General features: G+C 40.3%; 1 protein-coding gene and 1 long non-coding RNA gene across 15 annotated transcripts in view; one reads left to right on the forward strand and one right to left on the reverse strand.

Moving 5' to 3' along the window:
• Positions 1 to 12,347, forward strand: part of LOC146722805 (uncharacterized) — a 364,804-nt gene that overhangs the window by 115,237 nt on the left and 237,220 nt on the right. The gene's annotated exons all lie outside the window — the stretch shown is intronic.
• LOC114931426 (protein turtle) overlaps positions 3,161 to 12,347 on the reverse strand; it is a 219,165-nt gene continuing 209,978 nt past the window's right edge. For 13 of the 14 annotated variants that reach the window (XM_029303431.2, XM_029303430.2, XM_029303429.2 and 10 more), the window contains one exon: positions 3,161 to 9,797. In XM_029303431.2, coding sequence (XP_029159264.1) covers positions 8,597 to 9,797 — 1,201 coding nt within the window. In that variant the 3' untranslated portion in view covers positions 3,161 to 8,596. The remainder of the gene's footprint in view (positions 9,798 to 12,347) is intronic. The other variant, XR_003819671.2, reaches the window with a different exon arrangement.

The raw sequence follows: 12,347 nt of genomic DNA on the forward strand, positions 1-12,347 counted from the left end.
TGCGGCCAAGCCCCTGTATTTTCTCGAAACGAGCGCATCGCTCGATATAGAAGCAGTAACGTTTTAATTAACGTTGTCGTAGGTTGTGAAATGTGAAGACGTAGCGTGTACTTTGCAAGAGATTATCTTTTACAGAAATTCGATATTTTATTCGTTGAATGGGATGAAACGATAATTAGAGGATAGTGGATATTTTTAATTTCTCATAAGTGTTTTCATTGTTTTTTTTGCATGTATAGTTTTTAATATGTAATTTTAATGAAAGTAATTACTTGACACAACAATGCGTTTCTCGAAAGTAATAATGAATATAATTAAGTCATAGTAACATTTGCTCGGTATCTTTTCAGAATCTTTTAGAATGCGCAATCTTTGGTGTCGTCGTTGAAACGTATGGAGGTTCGTGCTCTCACAACGAGAACGGAAGAATTAACCTGTATTCACAATTTATCTTCGGTCGCCGACTCGCGCTCTTTCATCGCTGTTCCTTCTTGGTTCAAAGCTGATTCGAGAGAATTGAGCTCCGCGTGCAGTACAAGTAGAGATTAAAAGTTCGCTACACTCGGTTACATACACAAATCCTTGATCTCTTTAAACGACACGGTTGCAATGTAGATTTGTCAATCGTACTTTGCATTGAAAGGCACAATTGTTTATTTATTAAAACGAGAAAGCGAAATTATTTCACTTCTTGAAACTTGGAAACAATATCAATTTTATTTAAATGAATAATAATGCGCAAAAAATATGTTAATTTAAATTCTGTATTTAAATGTGAAATAAAAAATATTTAAATATGAGAAAAACGAAAGAGAAAAGGAAAGAGAAGGAATATTAAATAAAGTCTCATGATACATGTCAGCAAGGCTTTTGAACCTTTTTATTTATGCGTCTACATCGCGTAATTGTCATTTACGGAGCTCTTTTAGCTAAGATGCTGTTTTCCGGTTACGACTTGTTTACGTTCATGAAATTGGCAACCTGCCTTTCGCGTCGACGCATTCTTAATCGAGAAAATAAACGATATTTATTTGCAATATATGTTTTCAATCTGTATATAAAGACAATAAAAAATGCAAAAAATTTTAAAATAACTGACGTACCTGCTTTCTTCTTTACATTTAATGCATAGAATTTATAAGCTAAACTGTCACTTGCATATACATATGTATTTGTACAAATAGTTGTCAAAAAGATCTATTTCGCAGTGTGATGCGATTTATCGAGCAGATTGCAAAGTGCTCTTTACTGTCGTAAAAATATATAGCTTAACCGAAATGGCAAATGTCAAATCGGCGAAATGCATTTCGCGCACGATTGAGGGATCATCGATTTCCGATGAGGTTCCTGCACCGGAGTCGCACGACGAAACTGTATCGGAGCAGTCGCGCGCGCGTGGGTGACCTCAGATTACGTCACATCCGTCCCTTGCCGCATTAGCAGACTGCCCACAGCCTTGTCATGCTGTTGAGATAATGGATCCATTCGCATGGATCACGATTCAGGATTGGACGTGCCCGGGACACTGGAAATAAATGCGTGCATAATGATACTGACCGTATTATTTCATCGTTGACGCGAGCAGAAGAGGGAACGGCTCGTTCCTGGTCCACCTGTCCTGTTCGTGGTTCGAATCGATCGTGTGCCATTGCAAAATATCTCTTTCAGAGTGAGTCGTTGGTGGGGATGATTTATTCCAGTGGATCATTCTGTATCATTAGTATCTCGTGCCGCATAATCTCTCCATAATCGCTCTTGCATTATTAATCGATATTTGCACAAATTATCGTATTGTTAGAAAATAAAACTATTTATAATTTGTTGATTTTTACGTGACAATTAAATAATAATTTTTTGTACTATTTGCGATACTCTTCATGTAATGTATTATTTAATATATACAATAGAAATATAATTTTCGTATAAACCGTATTGCTCTTGAGAGACTCATAATAATAGACATCTCTACAGTAAATATATAATGTATAAGACGATTTATGAGCATATTTTCTCGATGCTAAGTAATCGAACTGTTGTCACAGATTATTCAAGTACTTTATCACAAAAATGCAATATATGATCTCCTTTGTAAGGGAAATATCATACAGAGTAGATTATAGGTAGTAGCTGAAGAATAATTTATCTATGCAATATACTCTGTCTTCCGAAACGATTTATGCTTCTTGAAAATTTGTAGACGGTATAAAAATGATATCTGTATCAACGTATCAAGAAGCAAGAGAGATATTTTTAGATAAAAGATTTTTTGCAATGAAACACCGCGCTCTAGTTTTTGGTACAACATCGCGACATATGTCGAGGAGAATAATGGAAATGACGGTAATTTTCATTAATCAGTGCCGTAGACGTCTTGCGTAAATGCTTCTTGTGACAGTTAACATTCATATAGTTTCTCAAGGAAATTACAGTTGCGTCGTGATTTTATAATTTTGTTTATCAGACGTTAAAATCTATTCTCACTTAAAGACTGTTTCGTGTTTTATACAAGTTGTCTTCTTTAGTTATCTTACGGATATTTTATTTTTTTATAATTAGTTATATTTATATCGCATACAGAATATATAAAAAATGTAGATTAATTTTTAATTTATCTGACAGCTTAATAATGTGCGATAATTGCCTAGTGATTCGATTTTTTTATTCTGGCCGTGACCAGCACAATTTCATCTTTTATTTTATTTTTATCAAATGTGCAAATTTCAAGTTAAAAAAGAGAATAGTTAATCTTATAAATTGATTTAACGATGTGATCAAATAATGTGATGTACATTAATTTCCAATATATAATTATAAATATTATTTAATATTCATCAATGTAGTATTTTTTTAATATGTACCTGTAATGCAATTGCATTTCTGTAAAAGATAATTGCAGGCGAATGAGTTGCTTTATGAAATGTATATTTTTATATTAATCTAACAAATATCTTTTCTTTTTTCTCTAGTTTTATAATGTTAAGCTGTTATATCATTAATTTGATTATATCGTACGTTCTTGTCAAATCTTTGGAAATATATACTCTCAGAAATATTTAAAAATCAAAGTTTTGATATGTCACAGGAGTGCAACATCGAAATTGATCGTTGTCAAGGGAATACATATGTTTGATGGGATATATTAATCAATGCAATGCAAGTGTGCTGGAAACGTTGCTTATTTCGTTTCAAATGTCGATTTATTTTTCATTTTATTTAATAATAAATTGTCTACAATTTGTCCTAAGTTAGTACGTCTTGGAGTTCTCGTGGGGGGGTTCGCGAGAAAGCATAGATCATTCAATTAAACTGGGTATGGAGGTGAACAACGAGCATTTACAAAAGTGACAACGAAACGATTTAACGCACCGTGTACAAGTTTTTTTTTGACGGCGGATATAGTCGAGAATAAGCGGAAGTGAGGATAGACAGTACAGAAGAACGTTACATGTGTGTATAGAAGCAATTCGATGTAGGGCGTGAGAAGGCTAACGATTATAAGTGTGGAAGTATATTCTGAAACGACTCAACAAGAAACAAAAAAAAATATATATATATAATAGATATATAATCTAGAAGAATATAAAAAAATTCTTTGCTCTCTCTCTATCTTTTTCCTTCAGTTCGTAACAAATATTATTAGCAATATTGCCAATGTACGATGACGTAATGCCGTGCTTGGAACTGCGACAATCTTGAAATTTTGCGAGAGAGCGTACAGACTTAAGATAAAAAAAAATGAAATAAAAATTCTAAAATATTATATTGCCAGAAAATATCATCTCGTAAGATTGTCAAACTCAAGAGATTCGAAGCGAGTCAGATAATCGCAGATCCAAGCGAGAAACGCAGTACCCGAGAGCCATTTGGTTGGATTTGACATGAACGTGCGTTTCGCGTTCGACCGAGGGACGTGATTTTATTCGACCGATATAGTATCGCGGTAATGTACGACACTGGCATATTTCACGTCAAATTAGCATCTCTTACACGTGCTATTCGAATCAAATATTCATCTCTTACGCGCGCACTGTACTACCTCGAAGCAGTATCGTCGCTTTTTGCAATTTAAATCTCTGTCACTAAAGACGCTGAATATTTATTATTGCGGATGTACTAAAGTATTTTCAAGGTTTTTACAATAATCGTGATTTAAATATGAGAGATCGCGGAGAGAGATTTACTAACTATGAATTTTTACATACTTATCTAATGCTTCATTTGCAATCTGTCATCGTCGTATCTGTCAAGCGTTCGCTTTTTGCGAATAGTCACAATAGTTGCGCGATTGCATTTTATGCGGAATACATATTTATAACTATCTACAATTAGAATTTTTCTAACACGAACCGATTAATAAGCGAAATATAAGCGCAAGTTTCGACTGTTGAACGTGTCGAGAAGCTGCCATGAATCGCGAAATGTCAAAATCTCTCGGCGAACGTCTCTGCTTCGAGGAGGCCGCGGAATTTCGCTCGCGAATTACAAACAATGCGTCATGCCGCGATTGGCTTTCAGGTACAATAACGAACGAAACACTCGAATGAATTAATCCACGAATCACGACGTTTCGCTCACAAACTCGCGCGAGATTAAATTGCGATGCTGGCGAGGATACGCAAACGCAAAACGCGCGATGACAACGACAAACAAATCAATCCACACGGGTCATGAAAAAGGAATTCGCGAACGAATAACAAAAGTATAACGTGACGGGGGTGATGATGAAGTTTCTTTTCTTTTTACACGAACGGATTCACGATTCAACCATATTATCCATAAACACGCCGTCAAGCGAAAAACTGTCATTTCATTCTATAATCCTGTTCTTTCTTCCTAATCTTTCTCTCGCGCAACAGAACCACGATATACTTTCACAGTTTCCCTAGACTCACTTTTCCGTCATCGAACATGTTTCGAACATATTCATCTTGTCGTATGAGCCATTTTTTTTCGCGCTACGTAGGCTCGAGGATAACGCGGAAGATCGTTCAAAATTCTCTCCATCTCTGTCTCTCGCTTTCTTACGCTCTTCTTTCATTTACTTTTCTCTCTCTCTCTCACTTTCATTTTCTCTCTTCGTTTTACGCGCCTTTCATTCATTCGCACATTTATCGCGATCGTTCATACAGCGTGACCTTTTTTGAGATCGTTGTATCTAACTATGATATATATCTACACGTTACTTATACATCTATATATCGGTTGGATCACCTTCTCTCACGTACGCGATTCTTCCTCTTGTTTGCATCCATTCATTCGTCGAAGGGAGAGGGTGTGTATATCTTTCGTGTACGATTACAAAGCGTTTTATTTTATCACCACTTTGCCGAAAGCGTTTCATCTCAGCGTCCACGCGAGATTTGTCCCCGCGATTGATCCGAGAAAAATTTATTTCTATTCCCTTGACACCTTTCAGCATTACATGCATCTTCTCACGCGCCCGATACGTTTATGTATATCGCTAATAATAACGTATATGTCAACGATCTTTCACGATGATGGAATCCCTTCAGCGCGAATTCTTCACAAGGTGTACCACCTCCCCCGTTTTTATCATAATTATTCCTCCGCGCGGATATAATAATTAATAAATACTCGCCGCGTTCTCGTCGATCTCGTTGATTAATACGCTACACGCTACATCGTTTACGATTTACAATATCAATTAATTATCAAATTATTAATTCAACCATTAGAATTACTTTAGAATATTGGTACTCTTTCGCGTCACCTCCGTAACTTTTTTATCGTATTCTTTTTTATTATTTTTATTCTTTTGCTTTATATCTCTGCGTGATCGTGTGTGTTACATTATGCTTCGTCTTGTGTTTCAACAACCGCATTTGCTCTCGCGTTCTAACCCATACACTGTCGCGCGTTCGCACTCCGTTCATTCAGCCTCATCATTCCGCAACATTCATCTTCTCTCGCACGCACGCACGCATGCATATATGCGTATTTTAACGAAATTGTACAGAGCGTTCCGTCTCGACGGAAGTGACGTTTCACCGCCACTCCTTACTCATTATCATCATCATCATCGTTCTTCTTCTTCTTCTTCTTCTTCTTCTTCTTCTTCTTCATTCTCCTCTCGCCATTACGGTTCGTCGAAGTATAGTTGAATCGTGAGAGTGTAGGGCCCTTGCTAATATTTATAATAAATATGTATAATATGCGTACGTATATATAAATAAGTGTTTGTACTATAAAGAAAGTAAAATGCCTGGGGTCGCGGGCCGGGCCGATCGCGATTCCACGTGGGGTGTCTTCACGGTCGCCCGTATGTATAATATATATAATATTTATATATATATATATATAGAGAGAGAGAGAGAGAGAGTTTAGAAAAAAAGGGTAAGAGGAACGCGAGTGCGCCGCCGGTCTCTCCTTAATCGTGGACGTGTCCGCGAAACACGTGGGACACGTTCTCGCGTTAGGTCGCGCAGCTCGACACTGAATTAGCCCGTAGATTCGCCCCGAAAACCCCCTCGATCGGCGATCGCCGGCCCCCGATCTCACGAGACTCGAGATGATCTGATGCGTTTGGTGAGAATTAGGTGGGTCTCGAAGAACGCTTCTCTCATATTGTGTGTGTCCTCTGTGTTCGTATGTCTGTGTGTGTGTGTCTCTGCAGCGTATAATTGTGTATATTTATATACACGCTGTCGCGTGTGAATGAGTGTGTCGATTTTTGTGTGTTTTTATATAACTCCCTTTCCTCCCTAATACACACACACACGAATTCCGGCGTGATCGGCGCGTGTGTGTGCACGCGCACGCCTCTTCCGGTTGATGACGGTCGCGTGTCTCTCTCTCTATCGGTCGTCCTCTTCTCCTCGCTTAAATATATATTTTTAGTTTTACTTATTTATTCAACGTCGACGCTCCTTTCGCACGAGATCAATCCGAGCGCGCGATCGGATCTTCTTTATTGGCAGTTCGTTGAGAGAAAAAAAGACTCCTCTTCTCCTTCGTGTATGATTTTCCTTATTATTATTATTTTTTTTTCTTTCGAATCCGATCGAGAGTCCGTCGTCCGTTCAACGTGCTCGCGTCATCGCTAATCTACATAATTTCGAAAAGGACGACCGGTAGATCTCCGGATGACGAGCGTGCGCGTGCAATTGTCGCGCTATACCGGCCGAACGCGCGTAGATTCATAGAACGTTATTCTTATTCTCGTTTTACGTTGCTTAAGAAAAATTATTGTGCCGATAATATGTTGGGTCGCTAGCGAAACCCTAAACAGGCAGTGCAGTACGAGTGAGTCCTTAAGCAATCTCGAGGCAAGCTTCGGCCTAATATCACGTTTCGAGTCCATTGCTCATCGATATAATTATTTATTTTGTATGTGTGTATCTGTCTCTCTGTGTGTGTGTGTGTGTATGTGTTGTGTAATTCTTCGATTATCTTACTTTTTTGTTTTTCTCTTTCGTTTTTTTTTCTTTAATTATTACTTACAGTGTACGATTAAATTTAACCTTACATTTCGTTTAAAAGGTATACGGAGCATGTACAGTGGTACAGTTTCTTTGGAGTATCATGCCGAAACGCATGTAACTATTCCTTTCTCGCTTTCTTTTTTTTCCTTCCCTTCCGTTTCTTTCTTCTCCCTCTCGTCCCGATTGCGATGCGGACGACGTCTCGTTTATTTATATTAGCATCCCTTTGAGCCAGCCGGGAGTGTTGTCATCTTCTCTCTGCGCACTTTTCCTAGCTCTAAGACAGTTCCACTGAATAGAAAAAAAAATGAAAAAAAAAAAAAAAGAAATGTCCTCCCTTTATTTTCGTCCTTGTGTAAACTTGTCAGTATGTGTTCCTCTACAATATTATATAATAACGTTAAAAATCACGGTCCTCTAAACCGGACGTAGGCGCGGTTGGTGTACGCGGGATATGACCAATATAATAATCGGATTCGCGAACGTTTTCGTTTACGCACTTCGTTTCTATATATTATTGTCCCAGCGCGACCGAGGTCGTAGAGCGTCGCTGGGTAAATGATATCGAGATTATTTTCCCCGAAGAATATACTCGACGGTCCTCTTAATTCGGACGAGACTCCGAAGGGATTATTAACGTCTTATAACGTACGGTTTTTTTTTTCTTTTACTACGTCGCTCCTGTCTCCCGTGGTCGTGCGAAACTTATGTATCCTGAGCTGATGCTTATAACAGCCTTCTTTCGTAGATGGATGTCCAGCTACTAGAATTGACTTAACTCCTCTCATGCGGAATCACGTGTGATGATGATCCTCGTTGTGCTGCGGTGATTGGTCTTCGGTGATGATCATGTCGTCGTCATCGTCATCGTCGTGTTGAAACGCGATTCTCTATGATAGATAAAAGCCAGTATCAAAACCTTTGTAATCGCGATTTGAATCTAGCTTTCTCCGAGCCAGCTCTTAAAGTGTAAACTCATCGTCACGTCTTAAATTGTTAATTTTTTCCTCCGTATAATGACCACTGCTCACCATCGTATCTACCGTACCGTTCCGGCTTGAATGAAGCGTTGTCTCTCCACACATCGTGTATCGAACTCTATTCGCTAAAACCATCGATCGATCGATGATGAAAAATCTGGTCTTTCGACTGTCTCAACACGCGCTTTCCAAGTGCGCGCTCTGCTTTCTTCTCGCCTGTCGCTGGCGAAACTGATGGAACTCCTCCTTCATCGCTTGTACTCTGGCCTCTATATTTTCCCTGCTGTACCTCGGCGCTTGATGATGTACCGTGTGCACCTGATGGATGTGGGGAACGTGAATGGCGTGGATCTGATGCATCGGCGGTCTCTCTTCCCGCGTGGGCGTCGAGGCCGATGTAGGCGTCGGGGTGCACGACACCGGATCGAACTCGTAATGGCCGTCGACGCTGCCGGCGTCCACGGCGTTCTGTATGTGCGTATGCCCCACCTTGGCCTGGTCCTGAAGCTCGAGCCAGCGACCCACCAGAGGCGGTGGGGGTGGCCTGTAGGGTGGCGGTCGCCACTCGGCGACCGTGCTACCGCTCCTCGAGCTCTGGTTCTGCTGCGAGGTGTTCTTACTACCGAAACCCGAACTGCTCGATCTACTCTCGGGTGAGGTCTCCAGATCGGGCGAGGCCGCGAGCTCCGGCGCCGATCGGGCGTGCCTGGCGTGTCTCGGCGGCAGCCTCGCTCTGGGTCGTCCGGCTGGCTGCGGCGGCGATGACGTCGCCAGCGGCTGAACCGGCACGAATCGCCTGGACTCGGCGTGGATCGCCTTGAGCGACGGTAACTCCTGGCTGTATCGCTGGTGCACGCTACGGAGCTGCAGGTAGCCGGGTGGCGTCGGGAAGGAACGTTCGCCGGAGGATGGTTGCTTGACCGAGCTGAGATCGCTGAAATACAGCGGGCTCCAGGGCACCTGGGTCCCGCTCGGCGAACTGGCGAGGAACCTGGGCGACGCGATCGCGCAGACGTTCACGGCCGGGATCGCCAGGGAGTTGATCGCGCCGTGATGATGGTGATGATAGGCCGACGGCAGAGGACCTATCGATACTCCGCTACCATCGGATCTCAGGCTGAGCTGGCTGATGCCGACCAGCGGGCGTCGCCACGAGGACTTGATCCGCTGCTTCGGCAGGAACCCGCCGTCGTCGCTGCTCGAGACGTCCAGGATGCTGTTGTTGGCCGAGCTGAGAACCGAGTCCGCGACGACGAAGCGACCGTCGGCCGCCCGCGAGATCTTGCCCAGCGGACGACAGCGGCACGAGTCCGGGGTATCCGGACTCAGGATCTCCTTCAGGAGGCTTAAACCTGGTACTCGGCTTTTTCTAGGTCTATGGGTAGGACAGAAGGAGCGTTAGAGCGATCGCGGCGGTGGTGATCGGCGGATACGGTCCGATCGAGATCGTCGGAGGAAGTTCTCTTACGGAGTACCGAAATTTCTCTCAACAGCGTAAGCGGTTCTTGCAAATTCTAGCGTGTACGACACAAATGACACGAAAGCAAAGAGACACTCACAGTAGTGGTTATTATGTTATTGCGAACGACATGTGTTTGATATGAAAATAGAAACTGTATCTCTCTCTCTCTCTCTTTTAATCCAATTTATATCCACAAGTTTTTGCGACATCGGGAAATTTCAGTACTCGTTTTCATTGTACACGTGGATTTATTTGTAAAGCAGTGCTCTCGTCCATGGAGGAGCATTCTTGTTTAATTAAATATCTCACCGAGATATACGAGATACGAGTTTTTCAAATTATTCTTCCTCCGACGTGATCCATCGGCCGCTCGGTACAGCAAATACGTGCAACATGAACGGCAAAAACACGCAACGTTAACGAACAAAAGTTAAATAAAGTACTAGAACAAACGGAAATGCCAATGTTCAAGTTAAATATATATATATATATATATGTATATATATATGGCAAGATAATTATCAAGATAATTAATTATACTTGTACGTATAATAACAAATAACGGATGCAGGCAGGGAAGGCATGCGCATGCGCATTCCGGTGCACGAGTGATCGGGCGTGACGTGGGTTGTGGATGGTTTCGGCAGTGAATTCTCTCTTTAATTTTTTTTGCATAAAACGAGAATCTTATATATTTCTCTCTTGTATATACTCTCTTTTTTTACTCGAACAAAATTTTGATTCGTTCTCATAGAATTTACTATTTTTTTTTTTTTTGCACGATTTTCTGTACTTTAGACTTTGATCAGTGAATATATGTAGCAATTGTGAATTTTGGTGCTCCGAAACTCGTCACCTTTTCTCCTCCTTCATCGGGTCCGGCAGCAAGGAAAGATGGGGGAGAGAGAATATGTTGTAACACAACGATTACATTCACAAAAAACAATATATCGTGGCGGTAATAATAAGAAATATAACGCTAAATAACCGAACGTTACTTCTAGGCGGTGGTGTTAGGGAGCAAATAGATAAATTGTGTCGTATAGGTGTCGGTGAAGAGACGCGCTTTCACCGCCGTGGCATACATCGAATCGACTAATCGGATTTAATATCAGAAGTGGACAAAAATCTGCAACGGGTACATATACTTTTTTTTTCGTTTACAAGGTATTTTTTAACAAAGACACAATGAAATATGTAGTAATGTATGATATCACACCCACACACACACACACACACACACACACACATATATATATATATATATATATATATATATATATATATATATATAGATATATATGAATGGTCAGTCGAGTGCTTCATAATAAATAAAGAGATTACATCGGCGTATTAATATGATTTGTGGAGTATCATTTATTTTGATAAAAAATAATCCTCACACGAGAATAATGCGACACGCTACAAAGATTGATTGAATAATGCGATCGAGTTTTTTTTCGCAATTCTTGTTCGTCGGGGAAGCACTCGATCTTGCGAAGAAAATGGAAAAACGAGAAATGTATGTATCGCGATAAATGAAAAAGTGCCGTTGATAGAAAAATCAAGTGATAATGAGATATTACAGATTTATAAAAGGAGGGACCGAGAGATTGAAAAATGTATAAATATCGACTCGAGTTGGACTGAACGGGGGAGAAATGCAGGAATGTATCGTGAACGATTAACAGGTATATAAAAATACGACAACGGTAGATGTATATATATGATGGATGCAAGAGTTTTCGCGTGGCCGCAACGAGCGCGGCTTACCTATCTCCGCCCTGCTTATTGCTGAGTGTTCGCGTGTAAGCGTGAGCGTGTCTGTTTATTGGTCGTCTAGAATCGACAGACTGGAAACAATCAAATAACACAAGAAGCTTGAATTAGAGCTCCGACTGGCCGTAATAAATCGTTGCGGCTCTACGCGCCGTTTGTGCGCCGCTTCAGAAACTTGATGAATCCAAGTTTTTCATTCGACAAAACCCTCTGACAAAATATATGTATATTCTCCTTCATAACGACCAATTGTCGGAATACTGCTTTTTGTGTTTGACTGAGCAAAAGTGATACTTGCATGCGATTTGTGTATGTATGAAGAAATAGAGATGGATAGAGCATTGTATTAGATAATACTGTGAAAATAGCAGATGTAAAGATTGATTAATATTGTGAATATGACGAAATAAGATTACTAATGTGAAGATATATAGCATAAGCCCGGTATCGATGAAATGTGTACTTTGAAATTTTTCAACAGCTGTTGATATATAGCTTGTCTTTAATAAAAAAGACATTACAAACATGATTAAATAACATGCACGAAGTTGGTTAAATAGTCTAGAAATGTATAGCAAGCTACTGGATAATCTCTCTCTTTATAATAAATATTTTAAATGATATACGATTTACTTCTGAAAATTTTGATAGTTGCATTTTAAAAATACGCGAAATTATGAGAAT

The sequence above is a fragment of the Nylanderia fulva genome, unplaced genomic scaffold (genome assembly GCF_048542155.1).
Source record: "Nylanderia fulva isolate GAGA-0341 unplaced genomic scaffold, ASM4854215v1 Scaffold27, whole genome shotgun sequence".
In the NCBI taxonomy this organism is placed as follows: Eukaryota; Metazoa; Arthropoda; class Insecta; order Hymenoptera; family Formicidae; genus Nylanderia; species Nylanderia fulva.